Source organism: Oncorhynchus mykiss, chromosome 12, assembly GCF_013265735.2.
Source record: "Oncorhynchus mykiss isolate Arlee chromosome 12, USDA_OmykA_1.1, whole genome shotgun sequence".
In the NCBI taxonomy this organism is placed as follows: Eukaryota; Metazoa; Chordata; class Actinopteri; order Salmoniformes; family Salmonidae; genus Oncorhynchus; species Oncorhynchus mykiss.
In genome coordinates, this window is record NC_048576.1 from 58,935,458 (window position 1) to 58,959,234 (window position 23,777).

General features: G+C 41.3%; 1 protein-coding gene across 2 annotated transcripts; it reads left to right on the forward strand.

The window, feature by feature from the left end:
• Window positions 1-72: 72 nt before the first annotated feature.
• Window positions 73-23,777, forward strand: LOC110537868 (sideroflexin-5). Of its 2 annotated transcripts, none has more exons than XM_021624301.2 (14): window positions 73-510; window positions 13,780-13,848; window positions 14,226-14,303; window positions 14,498-14,524; window positions 16,134-16,188; window positions 16,285-16,310; window positions 16,545-16,598; window positions 16,756-16,833; window positions 17,060-17,125; window positions 17,436-17,526; window positions 18,413-18,528; window positions 20,775-20,860; window positions 21,135-21,252; window positions 21,456-23,777. In XM_021624301.2, exons 1-14 carry the CDS (start codon window positions 454-456, stop codon window positions 21,531-21,533), a joined length of 999 nt encoding a protein of 332 aa, XP_021479976.1. In that variant the 5' UTR covers window positions 73-453; the 3' UTR covers window positions 21,534-23,777. The 2 variants fall into 2 exon arrangements, with proteins under 2 accessions (XP_021479976.1, XP_021479977.1); XM_021624302.2 differs by having other exon boundaries at window positions 78-510; window positions 16,756-16,812; window positions 21,456-21,671.

Sequence of the window (23,777 nt, forward strand, 5' to 3'; positions counted from 1 at the left end):
GTATTACGTTTTTGGGGAGCTAAAAGAAGGGCAATTGTACGGACCAAGGCGATGTACGAGTTTACGTTACACATCGAGGGTTCTTGGTTGAACGTGGACGCAACGTGGACGCACGCCGTGCAGTCCTTGCACACCAGGCGAAATGCAGTGGAAAGAGTGTGTCCCTTATTTTCATGGACAGATTTTGGGTGAAGTAAAACCTCTCGCTTCGCCTCTTCCTCTCTGCCATAACACAAAAACAGTTATGCAACCTATTTTCAACTGATCAATTATTTGGTATGTGTAGTCATCTTGTATAACTTTCGCTGTGTAACTGGAGATGACAGAAACTACACCTCCCAAATAACATTGCGATTAATTGCTTCTCTAGTTTCACGGAGTATAGCCAGTTCACTACTTAAAAATCCCGTTTCATGACTGACTTTATTTATAAACAAATACTTATCCGTTCTCATGGCGGAATCTGCAGCCTGTCCTGCATTCCAGCTTGGAAAACCTCGATATGATCAGGTAAAGCATATTTTTTGACTTTTTTGTATCATTATTCCCATTGTTTGGTATCTCTACGAGTGCACAAAAAACACTATAGATCCGACCTCTGCCTGCGATCACATCATTATGCTCGCTGCTTGTGACTTTGTACAAAAGTTGCCTCTGATGTCCGATCGATACATGTTTGTAAAATCTTTGTAGTGCCATACTGTTTATGTTCTGCGCAAATGCAAGAAAGTATCCTACTTTCTTGAAATTAACAAGTAGCGAAAACGAGGGGTGGGGATGTGTTTCGGAGATGATAGCGGGGTTGGCCGCCCCACTGTAGCTAAATGCTGAGGCTAAAATACTTTGCGAACATCCTATGGTCCTAATAATGGCGTTTTGCGTGCCTGATCTGTAAATCAGCATTAGTCTTACTTAAAGAAAAATTGGCAAAATGTTCTAGATTTTTTTCAGGTTCTTTATTACACTTGAGTAGACTGCACTGAATAGGCATATAGAACAGCCTAAATATAATTGAATAGCTTTATTATGACTTTTTATGTGACATCCGGATTATTTTTATCTCTTTGCGCCTTTTTATCTCTCGGCATAATCTGAAACCTTCATGAGGGATAAAAAAGTGACAAGTAAGAATTTATGTAGGCCTCATCACTTTGTTTAAAAACAATGTGTTCCTTCCAACTAGTGATGCACCAATATGACATTTTTGGCCAATACTTATTTTCCTTGCCAAAAAAAACCTGATACCGATAAAGCTAATTGATATTTAACATTTTAGTGGCTTTTTAAGCATTCTAATACAGTTTAAATAGTTAACACACAAGAGGCGTCACTACAGTCCCTGGTTCGAATCCAAGCTGTATCACATCCGGCCGTGATTCCCATAGGGCGGCGCACAATTGGCCCAGCGTCGTCTGAAATGGGCTTTTTGTTCGTAACCAACTTGCCTAGTTAAATAAAGATTACACACACCACAATGACCAAAAACCTATTTTGTTGGCATTTACGTATGTTCCCATTACCAGTAAAACATCATCAAAATTTTTTTTTTTTCACTTACTTGCTGTGCTGTTTCGTTGATCAGTTGTTCAGTTGTTTCATTCTCAACCAGGATTTCTATGGAACGGCGTTTGGGTCTTTGCGTGTCAAAAAATATACTCTTTAACACTATTTGACTTGTCAAATAAGCTTGTTGACCAATCAGGACCTGAATATGACGGCACGTCACATAATAATTTAACTCATTCCTACATTTTTTTACGTAGTGTAATCAATGTGTAATAACTATCACTTGTATTTCATATGTCACAACGATTCATCGATACGTATGCTATGATGTCTCGCGCACCTACAGTGCTGGTCATAAAAAAAGCTAGCTAGCTCATGGATGCAAACAATGTTCTTCCCCAAAAACATAGCAAAACGACAATCTGTTTCAGTAGCTAAAGTTAGCTAGCTAACTATGTGTCATCGTCTAAAATAACTCAAATTTATAATTCAGTTTTTATTTGATTAATGGTCGGACCCATCTATGTGAAGCTAGCCACAATAAGGATTAGCCACAACAGTGGACTTTGCAGTTAGCCTTCAAAATAAAAGTATGGCATAATTTTACTATTTGTATTCATTTGCATCACTGTCAATTATGTACTTTTATTTTGACGGAAAACCGCAAATTCCACTATTGTGCCTAATCCTTTTTGTGGCTAGCTTCACAACACATGACATGGTCCGGCCACGCCTCATTAGCCAGATGAAGCTAGCCGGCTGCTTATAACGTTAGCTTTGGGCAACAGGGTTAAGTTGCTAAAGCTAGCTACCTCAGAAGTTGCGGTCGAACAAATTATACTTTATTACCAACGTGGTATTATAAACACATCGTTCGTGGCCGGTGTTTGCTTGTTTGCAGACTTTTTTTGTACAGCTTTGCCAGTGCTACTGTATCTTTTTTTGACACGCAAAGAACTAAATGGCGTTCCATAGTATGTATGTCGTGAAGCTAATAGCAGTGATGCTATTACTGTGTACCTCTGGTAGGGCAACATCTGAAAAATAGAACACTTGGTAGTGTGTACCGATGCTCAACCAGTCGGCGAAAGCCAACATCACCCACGACAGAGAACGGTTAATTGTCAAGGGCAATGAATTCCATTATCTTGGCTTTAATGGATTTCGCCTTTGAGTTGTCTCGCTGAAATTTTGTTACTCTTTCAAATGACTGCTCGACTTGTTGACTGCTCGATCCAAATAGCAGACATTGCAGGCTTGTTTAGGAATGCTGTGTTGCATTTATAGCGCAAAATTTTACGTGGCGTCATTACTTCATGTACCCACGTTATATATGTATACACGTCAGCTTTGACATCAGTTTTCCACATCGGCGTTAAACTAGACATCGATACTGATGTTGGCATTTTTAGCTAATATCTTCCGATTCCGATATGTTCACCGATATATCGTGCATCCCTACTTCCAACCATTTAAATATGCCTCTTCTAATGACCCAAACTAAATGATTCTGCTGCGCTATGTTTGAGGTGAGGGGTGTTGTACAAAACAAAGTCATCAGTGATTGAATAATCTGTAACCAATCAGATTATCAAAGCTAATTACATTTTTAAATGACGCTTTACCCATTTGTGTTCTGGCTCTGGCCCAACCCACCGATTGCTGGGACCAATCAGAACGGTTAGAATGTGTTTGCATTCTAGAAATCGTCAGGGAGGCATTCAGGTCATAAGAAGGAATTCCCCTTGACTACTCCCCCAAATTGGAGAAAGCAAACATTCTTTCCCATTGACTTGCATTGTAAAAGAGCCAACTTCTCTGTAGATTTTTTGTTACACAGAAATAACAAAACATACCGAAAAGCTGCTGTCTTGTTCAATGTAACCAGGTCAAAAATCCCGACCTATGGTTCGCAATGCTCCCACATAGGGAAATAGAGCCAGCAAGAAGAGCCCTGTGGCTTCAGGCTATTCTGCATGGGAAATGTGGGGACCCGGTGTCCAATTAGGCTACACGTAGCCAATGGGGTAACCACCGGTTGTTTTCACCATAGGAAGCGGGACCTCAACGTTCTATCTAATACCGATTGGGACAATCCAGACTCATTGCGAAGAAGAAACTATCCTCCATGGGCGTTGCGTAGTGTTCGGCTTGAGCAAGGAGTTTGGATAGCCAGGCAAACATCAGATAGTTCAGCTCCTAAGAATCTGGGTCATCCTGTTGCAATGTGTGCCAGATTAATGGTCTGTCTACCTTTAGACAGACTATGCCCTTCCCTGGACCACTCATGGCTGTGCCCCTGCCCAGTCATGTGAAATCCATAGATTAGGCCCTAATGAATTTATTTCAATTGACTGATTTTATATTTTGAGGTTGGACATTGCGCGTACCACTAATATCGGCCGATTCCGATATGCTCACCCGATATATTGTGCATCCCTAGTCTGAATACTTTCGGAATGCACTGTATGTGAGAATGCTGTTTATTGACTACAGTTCAGCATTCAACACTATTGTTATCTCCATGCTGTACCCTTTGTTCACCCACAACTGAGTCGTTTTGAATGACACAACTCCATCAAGTTTGCTGATGACACCATGGTTGTAGGCCTGATAACCAACAACGATGAGTCAGCTTATAGGGGAAGGTATGTGAACTGGCATTGTGGTGCCAGGACAACAACCTCTCCCTCAACTTCAGCAAAACCAAGGAGTTGATTGTTGACTTCAGGAAGCAGAGGAGGTAACATGCCCCGATCCACATCAACGGGACTGCAGTAGAGAGAGTCAGCAGTTTTATGTTCCTTGGCGTCCACCTCACGAGGACTTGACATGGACCAACAACACCACCACTCTTGTCAAGAGGGTGCAACTGCGTCTCTACATCCAGCTGAAGAAAATCGGAATGCCACCCAGTCCTCTCCAAATACTACCTCTTCAAAATATAGAGGGTTCTGACCAGTTGCATCACGGCCTGATACGGGAATTGCTCCATCCACAGCCACATGGCCCTCCAGTGGGTGGTGAAGACATCTGTGTACATCACTGGGACTGTGCTCCCACCCATCCAGGACATCTACTCGAAATGGTGCCTGAGAAAGGCCTGCAGCATCAAGGACCCACACACCCCAGCCATGAGCTATTCACTCCCTTACCATTGGGCAGACTGTATCGGCTCATGAGGTCTGATGCCAACATGCTCAGAGACAGTTTCCATTTACAAGCCACTAGAATGACCACTTGCACTGACTTTCCGCACCTCAGCACCAGGGTTAGGGTGTAACGGATTACAAAGAAAACTAACTGCAATTCATTACCAGCTAAAATATTGTAATCAGATTACAGATATTTTTGAAAAACTAGATTATTACTTTGAGGATAACTTTTAAATTCAGAATTATTTTGGGGACACCTTTCTGTTTTCTCAATGACATTCCAATCAGCATTTTAAAAAAAGGCGCATGTTTTAAGTTTGTTCTGCCTGAGCGAGTCTAACCACAAATCAAAGACCACTATGACGACGCACCAAATGTGTTTAATGGATCGCGGGAAAAGACAAGGATTAGGCTTTTGTAGGCTACAGTCCAAAAGCTTTGTATTCCAATGGTGCGACCGCTGTCGGCATCCAAAGATAATCCTACTTGAATAAACGTTTGGAGATAAGGACTACAGCCGTGGTACGTAACCAACGGACGGACGGACGATACTGATATCTCTTATTATTGATATCTAGACTACATAGCACATTGATGTGAATCACACTGCTGCTCTCATAGTGGTTGTTGTGGATTGCTGTTCACAAATGTATGTGTATTTTAACCCAATTGGTTGAATTGAAGAAGTTTTTAAGCTGCCCATCAATCATTGTTTTTGCGACCAGGGGTATATTTATTAGAGAAACCGTTTACAGTTTAAGAATCACACGGAAGCAAGAAGAGCAAAACAAGAGTTTCTATTGAACAAATTCAGGTAGGTCCCTTCTCGTTTCATTCCGTTTGCTTCTGTTTAAGAAATGTTTTGCATCAGAAGCAGAGTAATGAATATGCCTCCGGTGGACAGCCAGTGAAAAATACGCTGTTGCAACAGCTGCATAGTCCGGATCCCAGGCTATGGAATGAAAGTTTGAGTTCCATGCTGTCAAAAACACTTTTAATTTTAAGAAGACCAGGAGTGGGGCTTTTTATTTTCTTAATGGAAAATTACCATTTTGTTTTTCATGTGCAAATAGCACTTTTTCGGTGTTCAAGCATGCCATTCAGAGAGCAGCATTTATTTTTCAACTCAAAGCAATGAGCCCAATCAGTCCTCCATGATAAAGGCAGAACTGAGCGATTTCTGTTAGTTGGGCCAACTGCAAAATCAAAATAAGCTATATTGTAAAAGTATTTTTGGTATTAATTTAAGGTTATAGTTAGGCATTGGGGTTAGCAGTGTGGTTAAGGTTAGGTTTAAAATCAAATAGTATGACTTTGTGGCTGTGCCAGCTACTAACCTGAGCCTCATAAGGGGAAAGTGATCTAAAAGTACCTGAAAGTAATCAGATTACAAGTTATTACTGATTACAGTTTTGGACAGGTAATTAATAACTGTAGAAGATTACATTTAGAACGTAACCTACCCAACCCTGCATAACACACACACACACACACACACACACACACACACACACACACACACGCGCAACACTAGTGCTATTAACCAAAATGTCAATTGGAAAGCTTCTCTAGAGATATATCAGATCAAACCAGAACTGTGTGATGTAGTAGGGAGTTGTAGATTCCAATAGGCCTATATTCTACATATTTTTGCACAGAAAATGTGGTAATTAATTACAATGACCATAATCCATTGCGTGTCTACTTGTCCGTTCTGTGTTTCTTTTACGCCTGCTATGTAAAAGAGACAGAATGCGTGATCGAGAGGGATAGACACTGAGGTATAATAAGTGGTTAGAGAGTATTTGCTTCATGAAGTATCTTTACCTGAAAATACATTATCTATGTGATTAATAGATGGTATTCAGCAGTCATAAAAGTATGCCTTATTTACATTGAAGAACTACTAAAATTGTGATTTTTGTCAGACAGCATAGCTAGCAGCTCTATAGAGATGATGACTTGGAATTAGATAATAAAGTCATCAAATAAAACAAATGTAATATACACAATTTAAATATTTTAAAGTACTGTGAATAAATTAAACTGGAGTTAATAAGTGATAAGCAGTAATGGGCAGTCACTACCATCACGGGACTTAGTGCATTTAATGTTGAAAAAAAGTAGCGAGATCAAAAACCAACCGACACCGAATCGACTTCAAAAAACACCAATCACTCAGCACTATGATACACACTGTCAAGCCCTGGTCTTAGTATTTTGTGTTTTCTTTATTATTTTGGTCAGGCCAGGGTGTGACATGGGTTTATTTATGTGGTGTGTTTTGTCTTGGGGTTTTTGTTAGGTATTGGGTTTGTGGCTTAGTATGGTTATCTAGCATAGTCTATGCCTGTCTGGAGTGGTTCTCAATCAGAGGCAGGTGTTTATCGTTGTCTCTGATTGGGAACCATATTTAGGCAGCCATATTCTTTGAGTGTTTCGTGGGTGATTGTTCCTGTCACCAGATAGGCTGTTAGGTTTTCTCATGATTATTGTTTTGTTATTTTTGTTAGTTTTGTGTAGTTTCTTCATTAAAGAACCATGAATAAAAACCACGCTGCATTTTGGTCCGACTCTCCTTCACCACAAGAAAACCGTTACAGAATCACCCACCACAACAGGACCAAGCGGCGTGGTGACAGGCAGCGGCAGCAGGAGCAGCGAAAGGAGGAATGGACATGGGAGGACGTTTTGGACGGCAAGAATATGGACTATACTACTTGGGAGGAAATAGACAGGTGGGTGGTCGACCCAGGGAGAGTGCCGGAGCCCGCCTGGGATTCGCTGGAGCAGTGCGAGGAAGGTTATAGGAGAATGGAGTTGGAGAAACGAACACGGCGGCGTGGAAGGAAGCCCGGGAGTCAGCCCCAAAAATTTGTTGGGGGGGGGCTCACAGGGAGTATGGCTACGCCAGGTAGGAGACCTGCGCAAACTTCCTGTGCTTACCGGGGGGCTAGAGAGACTGGGCAGGCACCGTGTTATGCTGTGGTGCGCACGGTGTCTCCAGTGCGGGTGCATAGCCCGGTGCGGTACATTCCAGCTCCGCGTATCAGCCGGGCTAGAGTGAGCATCGAGCCAAGTGCCATGAAGCCGGCTCTACGCATCTGGTCCCCAGTGCGTCTCCTTGGGCCGGCTTACATGGCACCAGCCTTGCGCTCGGTGTCCCCGGTTCGCCTGCATAGCCCAGTGCGGGCTATTCCACCTCGCCGCACTGGCAGGGCGACCGGGAGTATTCAACCAGGTAAGGTTGGGCAGGCTCGGTGCTCAAGAGCTCCAGTGCGCCTGCACGGTCCGGTCTATCCAGTACCACCTCCACGCATCAGCCCTCCGGTGGCAGCTCCCCGCACCAGGCTTCCTGTGCATGTTCTCGGCCCTGTACCACCAGTGCCAGCACCACGCATCAGGCCTACAGTGCGCCTCGCCTGTCCAGCGCTGCCAGAGCCTTCCTCCTCTCCAGCGCTGCCGGAGTCTCCCGCCTGTTCAGCGCAGTCGGAGCCTTCCTCCTCTCCAGTGCTGCCGGAGTCTCCCGCCTGTTTAGCGCCGCCAGAGCCTTCCGCCTCTACAGCGCTGCTGGAGTCTCCCGCCTGTCCAGAGCTGCCAGTCTGCAAGGAGCTGCCAGTCTGCAAGGAGCTGCCAGTCTGCAAGGAGCTGCCAGTCTGCAAGGAGCTGCCAGAGCTGCCAGTCTGCAGGATGCCCGCCAGAGCTGCCAGTCTGCAAGAGCCGCCAGAGCTGCCAGTCTGCAAGGAGCCGCCAGAGCTGCCAGTCTGCATGGAGCCGCCAGAGCCGCCAGTCAGCATGGAGCAGCCAGAGCCGCCAGTCAGCATGGAGCAGCCAGAGCCGCCAGTCAGCATGGAGCAGCCAGAGCCGCCAGTCAGCATGGAGCAGCCAGAGCCGCCAGTCAGCATGGAGCAGCCAGAGCCGCCAGTCAGCATGGAGCAGCCAGTCAGCATGGAGCAGCCAGAGCTGCCAGTCAGCATGGAGCAGCCAGAGCCGCCAGTCAGCATGGAGCAGCCAGAGCCGCCAGTCAGCATGGAGCAGCCAGAGCCGCCAGTCAGCATGGAGCAGCCAGAGCCGCCAGTCAGCATGGAGCAGCCAGAGCCGCCAGTCAGCATGGAGCAGCCAGAGCCGCCAGTCAGCATGGAGCAGCCAGTCAGCATGGAGCAGCCAGAGCTGCCAGTCAGCATGGAGCAGCCAGAGCTGCCAGTCAGCATGGAGCAGCCAGAGCTGCCAGTCAGCCAGGATCTTCCAGATCCGCTATTCAGCCAGGATCCGCCATTCAGCCAGGATCCGCCAGTCAGCCAGGATCTGCCAGAACTGCCAGCCAGCCAGGATCTGCCATAGCCAACTACCTGCCTGAGCTTCCTCTCAGTGCTGAGCTTCCTCTCAGTGCCGAGCTACCCCTCAGTCCCGAGCTACCCCTCAGTCCCGAGCTACCCCTCAGTCCAGTGGGGCCCTTGGTGAGGACTACTAGGCCAAGGTCGGCGGCGAGGATCGCCTATCTAAGGACGCAAGGCAAAGGGACTAAGACTTTGTTGGAGAGTGGGGTTCACGTCCCACGCCGGAGCCGCCACCATGGACAGACGCCCACCCGGACCCTCCCCTATGGGTTTAGTTGTGCGGTCGGGAGTCCGCACCGCTGACTGGCGGGGGGGGGGGGGGTTCTGTTACGCCCTGGTCTTAGTATTTTGTGTTTTCTTTATTAATTTGGTCAGGCCAGGGTGTGACATGAGTTTTGTATGTGGTGTGTTTTGTCTTGGGGTTTTTTCGTACGTATTGTGATTGTGGCTTAGTGGGGTTTTCTAGGTAAGTCTATAGCTGTCTGGAGTGGTTCTCAATCAGAGGCAGGTGTTTATCGTTGTCTCTGATTGGGAACCATATTTAGGCAGCCATATTCTTTGAGTGTTTCGTGGGTGATTGTTCCTGTCTTTGTGTTTGTTGTCACCAGATAGGCTGTTTAGGTTTTCTCACGTTTATTGTTTTTGTTAGTTTATTCATGTATAGTTTTCTTGGATTAAAGAATCATGAATAACCACCACGCTGCATTTTGGTCCGCCTCTCCTTCACCTAAAGAAAACCGTTACACACACACACACACACACAATCCCCCCTTTCACAAAACATGTGTAAATATTGGACAAAATTGTGCCTTCCTTTATTATACCTATGCTAAAATGTTTATTCTACTGAGCCATTACTTTGTTTTCTTATTTCTTATTGTTGCATTGTCGGGAAGGAACCTGCAAGTAAGAATTCCGTAGGACGATGTATACCATGTGTATCCCGTACATAAGACTAATGAACTTGATACTTGAAAAGATAGTAATTTACACAGGCTATTGTGAGTCTCTTCTCACAGCTCCAAGAGGCTTAAGTGTATTTAGACCTTCATTTCGCAACCTCTGATGCAATTGCCTAACCAAAATAATTTTGTTCATGTGAAACATTGAATCATCCTGCAATAGCAATTTTGATTTTTATCATTACAAGCCTCCAGTCATATGATGTCAAACGCTGCATTTATCAATGGGTGATGGAAGGTTTCATTGTTTCACGAATAGAGCATCCGTCCATATTTTGTGGCCCAAAAATCTTCAGCACAGGTTGGCTTACGGTAAAAAAAAGGCATATGCAGTAAAATGTTCAGTTCGTTGCATCACACCAGTTAAAATTAGGCCAGGTCTTGAATCTCACTGACTCCTTTTGCTGCTGCCCGTGATACATCTCTGCTAGCTGTGTGTTGTGTATTCTCTGGAGAACTGAAGCACATGCATAATTAAAACAGTCTTCTCACATGGAGCCTGTGCTCTTCTCCCAGACAAAACTGGAGCTACTGCAGCGCTGCAGATGCAGGAACTTAATTTGAGCCAGTTTGCTACAGCAGAAAAACAATCCTGCATCAACAGGAAATTAGAATTAATTTGTGGGTTATAATTAATGGACAGTTTTGTAGGGGTTGATACATTTTTCGTAAGGTAAAATCAAGTCTGAAATTTCAAAGTGTAAATTATTAACTTCAGAAGCCTTTTTCATCCTCAAATACACCACAAGTTATCCAGCAACAGGGTGATCAAATTAAGATCCCACCTCTGTACACATGAGCTGTGAAGACATTTATATATGGGCTGTGAGGACACTGAATAACCAAAGGATACACAGACTTACAGAACGGTAGCTACTGCATTCTTCACAATTACATGGCATTAGAGGTGGAGGAGTCTGTTTTCAATTAAAACTGAATGTAGGAAAGATAATGAATATGGAGGGACGAACTCTCCTGTCTTGCCTTTTGTCTCCTGCCTTTCATAAGTGATGCATGGCTTGAAGGCATCTGATTGAAGCTGCCATGTTTCAGTCCATCTGGTTTGCCAAATTTAATCTTGGCAAGCACTGCCATCAGGCCTTTTCAAACTGTTGGCTCACAATGTATGGTCGGGCCCATCTAGTAAGGGGAAGGGAAAAACCACCAAGTTTAGTTTAGTTCATTAGGATCCCCATTAGCTACTGCACATGCAGCAGCTACTCTTCCTGGGGCCCACATAAATGTACAAATACATTAAAGTTCAGAACAGTTAGACAAGGATTTTTATATATACAGTGGTAAGAACCTGGACTTCTGCATAATATGTGTATCATTTTGTTATTCAGTGTCCTCACAACCCATATATAAATGTCTTCACAGCCCATGTGTACAGAGGTGGCATCTTAATTTGATCACCCTGTTGATGGATAACTTGTAGTGTATTTGAGGATGAAAAAGGCTTCTGAAGTTAGTAATTTACACTTTGAAATTTCCAAAGGGTTCACATACTTTTTCTTGCCACTCTATGTGTGTGTATTTAATATATGAAGGCTATTCCATGTGAGAAATTGCCAAGAAACTGAAGATCTCGTACAACGCTGTATACTACTCCCTTCACAGAACAGAGCAAACTGACGTTAACCAGAATAGAAAGTGGAGTGGTTTGAGAAACAGACGCCTCACAAGTCCTCAATGAAGTGAAGAGGCAACTACGGGATGCTGGCCTTCTAGGCAGAGTTGCAAAGAAAAATACATATCTCAGACTGGCCTATAAAAAGAAAAGATTAAGATGGGGATAAAGAACACACACTGGACAGAGGAACTCTGCCGGTACCTGATCTTCAGTTTCTTGTCAATTTGGAATAGCCTTCATTTCTCAGAACAAGAATAGACTGACAAGTTTCAGAAGAAAGTTCTTTGTTTCTGGCCGTTTTGAGCCTGTAATCGAACACACAAATGCTGATGCTCCAGATACTCAACTAGACTAAAGAAGGCCCGTTTTATTGCTTCTTTAATCAGAACAACAGTTTTCAGATGTGCTAACATAATTGCCAAAGGGTTTTCTAATGATCAATTAGCCTTTTAAAATGATAAACTTGGATTTGCTAACACAATGTGCCTTTGGAACACAGGAGAAATGGTTGCTGATAATGGTCCTCTGTACACCTATGTAGATATTCCATAAAAAATCTGCCGTTTCCAACTACAATAGTCATTTACAACATTAACAATGTCTACACTGTATTTCTGATCAATTTGATGTTATTTTAATGTACATAAAATGTGCTTTTCTTTCAAAAACACGGACATTTCTAAGTGACCCCAAACTTTTGAACGGTAGTGTATGTCTCATTCTAAAAATAAATATAAAATAAGAGCAGTGGTGAAAAAAGTATCCAAACTGTCATACTTGAGTAAAAGTAAAGATGCCTTAATTGAGAATTACTCAAGTAAAAGTGAAAGTCACCCAGTAAAATACTACTTGAGTAAAAGTCTCAAGGTATTTGGTTTTAAATATACTTAAGTATCAAAAGTAAATGTAATAGCTAAAATATACTTAAGTATTGAGAGTGAGTATAAATCATTTAAAATTCCCTATATTAAGCAAACCAGACTGCACCATTTTCTTGTTTTCATTTATTTATGAATAGCCAGGTTCACACTCCAACATAATTTGCCAAAAAACTAAGCATTTGTGTTCATGGAGTCCGCCAGATTAAAGGTAATAGGGATGACCATGGATGTTCTCTTGATAAGTGCATGAATTTGACAATATTCCTGTGCTGCTAGCCATTCAAAATGTAACGAGTACTTTTGGGTGTCAGGGAAAATGTATAGGAGGAACGTAGTGAAGTAAAAGTTGTCAAATATAAAAAGTAAAGTACAGATACCCCAAAAAATTAATGAAGTAGTATTTTAAAGTGTTTTTACTTAAGTAATTTACACCACTGAATAAGAGTTATACATTGGAAAGATACCAAGAGACACTAGGCATGAATGTAAACAAGTAAGAAGGACTCTGCGAAAGAGGGGTGACGAAAACATGCTCAAGTGCACTGTGTCTTAAGAGTCAACCCACACATCTGTTCTGTCTTACTTTGTATCCCTCAAATATTTTCAAGTAATTTAACTCTAAACAACAGTTAGCAGTTTGACCACTTACCTTCAATCCACATCATTTGAAATTGAGACGTTGATTCGTTATTTAAATGTTGAATTTGGGTACCCACAAACAACACGTTATTAAAGATCATCTGACTATACTAAAATCTATACTATACTGACTAAAATGTATTAAGGCATTCATAAAGTATTCATAAGCCCTACATAGCTTCACAAAGCATTTGTAAGTAATATAATACTACGTAAAGGTTGATAGAAATTTGGAAAATGTTGCATAAACTTTTTGTCACCCTTCACATAACATGTGATTTGCTTATGGAGGATTTCTGAGGCATCCATATTTGCCTTATGAAGGATTTATGAAGGCTTCAATGAGCCTTAAAAGTTATATTTTGTTTAGAGTGGGACTGGATTATTGAAGATGTGCACAAGTAATTTAGTTACTATCGTTAATGGTATACAATAAAGGAATGAATTGGGTGGTTTGAATTTTTTCCTGCGAGGTCTCACCCACTCTGTGCACCACTGATAACGTACATAGCCATTGAAGATGTTCTCTCCCTCTTTCTCCTGATTTCCCCCTCATTCATTCCCCCTCACATACAAGTGTGCTACCTATTTACAGAGAGATGGGGTGTTAAGATTTGGTATTGCATTAGCTCATCAAGAATTAACTACTTGCTTTGTCTTTTCCAGAGTTCATTTCTTGGCCGGCTGAAACACTTTGTAGAGATCATTGACCCCAGCACACTCTTTGTGTCTGAGGTAAGGTACAGTCGAAAACATCAATCCACATACTGTTTTACTACTTCAGCAATTGGTTTTTGTAAGAGACCAGACTTGTATATGAGACTTGGGAATGGTGGCAACAGGAGAATACCGTCCAATACTTTAGATCTGGAATCAAATCAGATAACACAGGGTCGGACTAGGAACAGAAATTGACCTACAAATTTCTCATACACCAGCCCATTTTTCCCTCAAAGGCCCCATTGTTAGCCCATTGTTAATTCTGCCCAAAATAATTTTGGGACAGGCCCACTGGGCTAAAGATGCCCGATTTCCTTCTATGAGATAACACATTAACTCGAAACCTACCTATTATTAATTATCTTGTTGACTCAAATTACTTATCTCTCCAGAGACGATTGACAGAATGCATTAAGCTCCTGGATGAATTTAAACACGGAAAACTACCACCTGGAGTTTCTGATCTACAGGTTAGCTTTTTGTTTTTCAGAAATTCCTTTGTCAGTGTTACAGAATATATACTTTTCCAAAATGTTATTTTATTTTAAGCATAATGTTTATGACACTTTCAATGTGTAGCTGTAACACACTCCATACATTCAGCTGCCCAGCATTTCCCCTCACTGCGCTGAACTGACATAGCTGGGTTTTTTTTACTATTTAGCTATGGGAAGCCCAAAAGGTCACGCAGGTAAGTTGTGGCACACGTCTGTTCATACATGACCCCATGTACAGTTGAAGTTGGAAGTTGGAAGTTTACATACACCTTCACAAATCCTGACATTTAACCCTAGTAAAATTCCCTGTCTTAGGTCAGTTAGGATCACCACTTTATTTTAAGAATGTGAAATGTCAGAATAATAGTAATAATTATTTTTTTCAGCTTTTATTTATTTCATCACATTCCCAGTGAGTCAGAAGTTTACATACACTCATTTAGTATTTGGTAGCATTGCCTTTAAATTGTTTAACTTGAGTCAAACATTTCGGGTAGCCTTCCACAAGCGTCCCACAATAAGTTGGGTGAATTTTGGCCCATTCCTCCTGACAGAGCTGGTGTAACTGAGTCAGGTTTGTAAAGGCCTCCTTGCTCGTACACACTTTTTCAGTTCTGCCCACACATGTTCTATTGGATTGAGGTCAGGGCTTTGTGATGGCCACTCGAATACCTTGACTTTGTTGTCCTTAAGCCATTTTGCCACAACTTTGTAAGTGTGCTTGGGGTCATTGTCCATTTGGAAGACCCATTTGTGACCAAGCTTTAGCTTCCTGACTGATGTCTTGAGATGTTGCTTCAGTATATCCACATAATATTCCTCCCTCATGTTGCCATCTATTTTGTGAAGTGCACCAGTCCCTCCTGCAGCAAAGCACCCCCACAACATGATGCTGCCACCACTGTGCTTCACAGTTGTGATGGTGTTCTTTGGCTGGCAAGCTTCCCCCTTTTTCCTCCAAACATAACGATGATCATTATGGCCAAACAGTTATATTTTTGTTTCATCAGACCAGAGGACATTTCTTGAAAAAGTATGATCTTTGTCCTCATATAGATACTTTTGTACCTGTTTCCTCCAGAATCTTCACAAGGTCCTTTGATGTTGTTCTGGGATTGATTTTCCCTTTTTGCACCAAAGTACATTCATCTCTAGGAGACTGAGTGGTATGATGGCGGCATGGTCCCATGGTGCTTATACTTGCGTACTATTGTTTGTACAGATGAATGTGGTACCTTCAGGCGTTTGGAAATTGATCCCAAGGATGAACCAGACTTGTGGAGGTCTACCATTTTTTTCTGAGGTCTTGGCTGATTTCTTTTGATTTTCCCATGATGTCAAGCAAAGAGGCACTGAGTTTGAAGGTAGGCCTTGAATTACATCCACAGGTACACCTCCAATTGACTCAGGCTAATTGACATCATTTATCAGAACCTTCTAAAACCATGACATCATTTTCTGGAATTTTTCAAGCTGTTTAAAGGCACAGTCAACTTATGGATCTAAACTTCTGACACACTGGAATTGTGATACAATTAATTATAAGTGAAATAATCTGTCTGTAAACAATTGTTGGAAAAATTACTTGTGTCATGCACAAAGTAGATGTCCTAACCGACTTGCCAAAACTATAGTTTGTTAATAAGAAATTTGTGGAGTGGTTTAAAAAAAAACTTTTAATAACTCCAACCTAAGTGCATGTAAACTTCCAACTTCAACTGTATGTGTTGCCATACATACATTTTCCCTCTCCTCTTGGAAGCATGATGATGATGTCACACTCTTTCTCATATCTGAATGTAGGCCATCATTCATCCTGACACAGGAGAGAAGATTTTCATGCCTTTTCGAATGTCAGGTATGACTTCCAAGTGAAGATTTTCACCAGAGTGACTTTTATTTTGTTAATGGTAATTTTTACCCTGATTTTATATCTTTTTTTGCATCTAAACAGGTTATGTCCCATTTGGAACACCAATTGTAAGTCTTATATGAAATTATTACTGTATTTCATATGTATCTATGGATACAATATTCAACTTTGTCCTGAAGATGATTAGTGTCTGTAAATACGTGTAACATCTGGTATGGTCACTTGTTTAATAATACACTGTTGGTTGTACTGACTTTTTGGTTTTGAGGGAAGCAGTCATTCTGGAGACCTTGCAAGACTAGAGCAGTTGCACTATTGTCTCCCTGTCTGGCCTAATCTAGGTTGTGGGCCTTCTTCTTCCAAATCAGACTGTGGTATCCACCATTTTCTGGCAGGTAAAGACATTACAAGCAACCTTTTCAGCAATAACGGTCCCATGTTGTTAATATCCACATTGGATACGCTCTCCTTCCCAGTGAGGTAAAGTGATGTAATTGAATTTCACAGAATGTTTTTTTTTTCTTTTTTTTTCTTTTTTTTTTCTCCTTTCAGTGGCTTAACCAGAGTCACAATGCCTGTGTCAACTACTCAAACCGCAATGCTACTAAGGTAGTGTATGATGCTACCAAGGTAGTGTATGAGAGGATCATCTATATTATTTACGGCTTGATTCTCACCAGACGGCTTGATTCTCACCCAGATGTACTGTATAGAAAGTGTTTTGAACATGTGACTGATGTCAAAGTGTACATTTTCCATTCAAGGTTTTGGTATTCAAGAGAGTGATTTTAGCCAATGTTAGCCTTACGTAAGAGGCTGTGAGATACTAAGTCATTCGTGTTGTTGTTCATATTAGCCTACACCGACATCCACGTTTCTTCAAGGTTACTTCGGAGCTGTGACCAGTGCTGTCTCTCTTGCGGTCAGTTGATGATTATTATACATGTATGGGAATGAATATTCAGTTTCAGCGATTCTGTTCGGCCTATTTCTGCTATATGTAACGTGTTAAATGGGTTTAGAGCACAGGCGGCCAATAGCACCTTAATTGGGGAGGACAGGCTCATAGTGATGGCTGAAACGGAATGAATGGAATAGTATGGAACACATCAAATACATGGTTTCCATGTGTTTGATACCATTCCATTCCAGCCATTATTATGAGCCGCCCTCCCCTCAGCAGCCTCCTGTGGTTTTAGAGTGTATCCTAAACTTTGTGCTGTGTTGTTCAGGTAGGACTGAATGTACTGATTCAGAAAGCCAACAGGTTGAGTCCAGCGACCCGAATGATAATACAGAGACTCATCCCTTTCCCAGCTGTGGGTAAGTATTCGTAAATCATTTGAATAAAAACACATTAATATAGTATTAATGTGAACATCTAGACTTGATTTAAAATCAGTTTGTCACAAAGTAATATGAGCTACAGGTGCAAATGAATAGGCTGCATTGCGTTTACTTTTGGGTTCATTCTCCGTCTGTCCTGTATGTAGGTCTTCTCCTTTTTGTTAATAGAGCTTTGCTATAAATGCATCAATCACCTTTAACAAGAGCTGCAAAACATTTGGTGTCAGAGGAGGCAGAGCTTTGCTGCCGGTTTCTTCTCTATAAGCTTTGTATGATTAGCAATGTCTAGCTAATAGCTACCCTCCTACTACATAGATCTCTGTTCAATATTGTCAAGGTTGTACTATAAGCTCTCCCCAGTTGTAAATATGAAACCTATGTGCTTACTAAGGGCCTGTCTATAGACCTCACATGCTGAAGCAGAATACTCCAAACAAATCAAGATGAAATAGATACATTGGCCCTGTTGGAATACTCTTAAAATGCATCCTTCCTTCCTGCCATCCCTAAAGTAGTCGGCGGCAGGTAGCCTAGCGGTTAGAGCGTCAGGCCAGTAACCGAAAAGTCAGTGGTTCAAAATCTGGAGCTGACAAGGTGAAAAATCGGATGTGCCTGTGAGCAAGGCACTTAACCCCAATTTGCTCCAGGGGCTCCATACTACTATGGCTGACCCTGTAAAAAAATCAACATTTCACTGCACCTATCTGACTATTCTAGTTGTCTAGTAGTGTCAGATCAGTGATTACTTCAAGAATGGGAGGAAGGAAAGATACGTTTTTAGAGTATTCAAATGGGTAGGTCTCAATCTCAGCTGAATGTCAGACATTGCCACTGTCACAACCAGTATTCTCTGCTTACTCAGCCAGTGCCAACATTTGCAACGTGGGCCTCATGAGGCACAATGAGTTGTCGGAGGGCGTCAACGTGCTGGACGAAAATGGGAACATATTGGGCTCCTCAAAGATTGCTGCCAAACATGTGAGTGGCTGGTCATCAGTGAGACCTCTCGCACAAGCCTTTATAAAAATACTGTTTCCTTCCTGGCCACAGAGAGAAAATGAATGGAGTCATTCCACTCGCTAGCTATCAAACATACTGTGCAGATACAGTGCCTTCCGAAAGTATGCATACCTCTTGACTTATTCCACATTTTGTTGTGTTAAAGCCAGAAAAATAACGGCTAAATCGGTCCGCTAATATACAGCATCAGTCAAAAGTTTTGACACACCTACTCATTCAAGTATTTTTCTTTATTTTTACTATTTTCTACATTGTAGAATAATAATTATGGCAAGAACAGCTCCTAATATGGACTTGGTCTTTTACCAAATAGGGCTATCTTCTGTATACCAACCCTACCTTGTCACAACACAACTGATTGGCTGAAATGCATTAAGAAGGCACACCTGTTAATTGAAATCCATTTCAGGTGACTACCTCATGAAGGTGGTTGAGAGAATGCCAAGAGTGTTCAAAGCTGTCTTCAAGGCAAAGGGTGGCTATTTTGAAGAATCTCAAATATATTTTGATTTGTTTAACACTTTTTATGCTTACTACATGATTGCATGTGTTATTTCATAGTTTTAATGTCTTCACTGTTATTCTACAATGTAGAAAATAGTTCAAATAAAGAAAAAACCTTGAATGAGTAGGTGTGCCCAAAATGTTGACTGGTACTGTATATTTTTATTAATATATTTTTTTAATTGAGATTTTTCAGGGGGTGCCCCTACTATGACAATATTTGTACATTATTCTTAAAAAAAATCTTTAAGCTCTGTCAAGTTGGTTGTTGATCATTAATAGACAGCCATTTTCAAGTCTTGCCATAGATTTTCAAGACGATTTAAGTCAAGACTGTAACTAGGCCACTCAGGAACATTCCATATTGTCTTGGTAACCAACTCCATTGTATATTTGGCCTTGTGTTGTAGGTTATTGTCCTGCTCAAAGGTAAATTTATCTCCAAGTGTTTGTGGGAAAGCAGACTGAAACAGGTTTTCCTCTAGGATTTCCCCTAGCTCTATTCCATGTATTTTTATTTTTAAAAACTCGATGACAAGCATACCCATAACATGATGCAGCCACCAACATGCTTTAAAATGTGAAGAGTGGTACTCAGCGATGTGTTGGATTTGCCCCAAACATAACACTTTGTATTCAGGACATAAAGTTACTTTCTTTGCCACATTTGTTGCAGTTTTACTTTAGTGCCTTATTGCAAACAGGATGCATGTTTTTTGAATATTTTGTATTCTGTGCAGGCTTCCTTCTTTTCACTCTGTCATTTAAGTTAGTATTGTGTTGTAACTACAATGTTGTTTATCCATTCTGTTTTCTCCTATCATGGCCATTAAACTGTTTTAAAGTCACCATTGGCCTCATTGTGAAATCACTGAGCGGTTTCCTTCCTCTCCAGCAACTGAGTGAGGAAGGACACCTGTATCTTTGTAGTGACTGGGTGTATTAATACACAATTCAAAGTGTAATGAATAACTTCACCGTTCTCAAAGGGATATTCAATGTCTGCTTTTTTATTTTGACCCATCTACCAATGGGTGCCCTTCTTTGCGAGGCATTGGAAAACCTCCCTGGTCTTTGTAAACACAGATTCAACCTGTGTTTAACATTCACTGCTCGACTGAGGGACCTTTAAAATTGTCCCTCAAAATTCTGAAAACATAATTCCACTTTGACATTATGGGGTATTGTGTATAGGCCAGACAATTTTAAATTCAGGCAGTAACACAAAATGTGGAAAAGTCAAGGTGCGTGAATACTTTCCGAAAGCACTGTATATCAAATTCATTGTTTTAGCATATTCAATCAGTATTTAGAATGAAAGATACCCTGACCAAGATGGCCATCTTGTAATCATGTCCATTCTAGTGTTCTATTTAGTTCTCTGTTCCTGGCAAAATATTTTGTCTGCAAAATGTCGACATTTTATATTCGATGCAAAATGTGTATTTTTAATGTGTGGAGAATCAGTTTCTGAATAGTCTGTCTGTGACTGAAGTCAGTATGATTCTTCATATGAGGTTCAATAAAGTAAGAACAGGTTTATTTTAAAATGTATTATTAGTAAACATAAACATATTTATGTGTTTTTCCTCATATGTCCATATGCTGCATCCTTCAAACCTCATGGGAGGGGGAATTTAATCCAACATATTGCAATATTTTGAATTGAAGCATGTGCACAATATTGTTCTTTCCCCCAGGCAATTATGGAGACAGCCTTTACCAGAGTGGTCCTCCCGATGCCAATATTTGTCCTTCCTCCCATCATTATGTCCTACCTAGAAAAGTAAGTCAGATGGGTCAGAAATATTTAGTGTACTGCCTTGTCTAGTCCCTTCATTAATATCAGAATAGTGTCAGTTGAGTTATGGTCATCCCAATACCTAAAGCCTGAAAAATAGGGTCCTGGATAGGACAATGTTTTCACCATATTAACATTCTGTGGCATTTCATTTTTTGGAAGGGTGGAGGTGTAATCATTTTGTAATCATGTGTAAGAAATGTTGTATTAGTGTTGAGATTGTACTCAATAAATGTGTGCTTCCCTTCTTGTCTGTTAGACTTCCATTGCTGCAGATGAATCGGAGGCTGTTGCTGCCCATCCACAGCCTGGTGTGTCTGGCTACCTTCAGCCTCTCCCTGCCCCTGGCCATCAGCCTATTCCCACAGATGTCTCAGGTACCACTGCTGCTGCTATCCCTGGAGGCTGGCTGGACAGCTGGGAGGAATTAACCTCAGACACACTTCACTTGTCTCTCTTGTAATTAAGAACGAACGATAAAGGTTCTGGATTTAGAGGTACTGTGACAGGCTATTAGGTGTTGCAGACGGTTGGTAGGGGTATTGTGTGTTTACATGTTTCTCTGGTTCAACTTCAACAGATAGAGGTGTCTCAGCTTGAGCCGGAGATCGCAATGGCAACCGATTGCAAGGTGGTGACCTACAACAAGGGACTGTGATGACTGGCCCCCGAGGAGAGAGTAGAGGACAGGGCACTGAACAGAGGTGCAAATTAGCCTCCTTTTTGACTGGCTGTAACGGACACTCCAGGTCTCTCTCTGGTGTAGGGTGAAGTTGCCCCTAGACGCTGATCTTGGCTCAGTTTTGTATTTTCCCACTAATGGATTGGGGAGGAGAAGCTTATCCCAGATCTGAACCTGGGGGAAACTTCACCCTGGATCTCTGTCTCCCATAGCATGGTAACAGCTCCAGGCACTTTTTGCTGCATTAAAATAGTGTTGCATAGATAATGTACTGTCTTAATCAATGGTTTTAATACAACACATTCCATGGAATGTGAAAATTATGCAAATCAGTAAGGATTGAGGGAGGTTAACAGAACAATATTGTTGTCATATGTAATATGTTGTAATATGTTATGATGGAACTTTATAATGTAATGCCCATACCATACCAGCTATTTCGCAATTGGTCATGCTGATCAACCCAATTGTTTAAATTTTTATGAGATGTTTTTATTGTTGACCTGAAGTTTAAAAAAAAATATGTTTAAGTAAAAGATACAATCTAAAATAGTTTTACAATCCCATGAATCAGTGTTGAGTGATAGATCCTGACAGAGTGTTACATACCCCTTGACCTATTCCACATTGTTTTGTTACAGCCTGAATTCAAAATGGATTAGATAGATTTGTTTTCTCTCTCACCCATCTACACACAATACAGAAATATCTAATTTACATAAGTATTCACACCCCTGAGTCAATCACATGTTAGAATCACCTATGGGAGTGATTACAGCTGTAAGTCTCTACGAGCTTTGCACACCTGGATTGTACAATATTTATACATTATTTTTAAAATTCTTCAAGCTCTGTCAAGTTGGTTGTTGATCATTGCTAAACATCCATTTAAGTCTAGCCATAGATTTTCAAGCGTAATTAAGTAAAAACTGGAAGTAGGCCACTCAGGAACATTCAATGCTTTCTTGGTAAGCAACTCCAGTGTATATTTGGCCTTGTGTTTTAGGTTATTGTCCTGCTAAAAGGTTGTTGATCCATCCTCCATTTCTCCTATCACAGCCATTAAACTCTGTAACTGTTTTCAAGTCACCATTGGCTGGCCTCATGGTGTAATACCTGAGCGATTTCCTTCCTCTCCGGCAACTTAGTTAGGAAGGATGCCTGTATCTTTGTAGTAACTGGGTGTATTGATACACCATCCAAAGTGTAATTATTAAGTTCACCATGCTCAAAGGGATATTCAATGTTAGCTTTTTGTTGTTGTACCCATCTACCAATAGGTACCCTTATTTTGAGGCATTGGAAAACCTCCCTGGTGTTTGAATCTGTATTTGAAATTCACTGCTCGGCTGAGGGACCTTACAATTATCTGTATGTGTGGGGTACAAAGAGGAGGTAGTCACTCAAAATCATGTTAAACACTATTCTTGCACACAGAGTGAGCCAATGCAACTTTATTATGTAACTTGTTTAGCAAATATTTTCTCCTGAACCTATTTACGCTTGCCATAACAAAGGGGTTGAATACTTATTGACTCAAGACATTTCAGATTTTCATTTATAATGAATTTGTAAAAAAAACTCTAAAAACATTCCACATTGACGTTATAGTGTGTGTAGGCCAGTGACACAAAATGTGGAAAAAGTCAAGGGGTGTGAATACTTTCTGAAGTCACTGTATAACAAAAGATGGGCATCCTGTAATCATCTCCATTCTACTGTTCTATTTAATTCTGTGTTCATGGAAAAATATATTGTCTGTAAACATATTCTCAATTGAATCCATTTTAAATTCAGGTTTTAACATAACAACATGTGGAAATAGTCTAGGGGTGTGAATACTTTATGAAAGCACTGTATAATGTGAAAGAGCAGGCTAGGCTATTCTGTAGGCTACTTGAGTCTGATGTAAAGATTACAAAGATGCCCCTGTCCAGAAACGGCCCCTAGCCTCTACACCCCGTACCACAGGCTATGGTTGAATCCCAGTTCTCCACCCTCGTCCCTAGGTGTGCACCATCATGGATTTAAAAGCACTGGATTGGTGTAAGATTCCACCACTATTATGGGGAATGTGCAAGTGCACACTTGGGGAGAAGGGTGGAGAATCGGGATGCAGCCTAGGTCTGTTTCTTGACTAGGTCCATTCTAGGACATTCTAGAGGAAGTCGGTTTGTGGACCATGGTTGCTAAAAATAAAGTTTTCTATTCTACGTTTTA

Excerpts from the sequence above, each read along its gene's own strand:
- LOC110537868 (XM_021624301.2), top strand. The coding sequence starts at position 454 with ATGGCGGAATCTGCAGCCTGTCCTGCATTCCAGCTTGGAAAACCTCGA. Across the intron at positions 16,189-16,284 it reads CATGCCTTTTCGAATGTCAG|GTTATGTCCCATTTGGAACA; the intron begins GTATGACTTCCA and ends GCATCTAAACAG. Across the intron at positions 21,253-21,455 it reads TATTCCCACAGATGTCTCAG|ATAGAGGTGTCTCAGCTTGA; the intron begins GTACCACTGCTG and ends CAACTTCAACAG.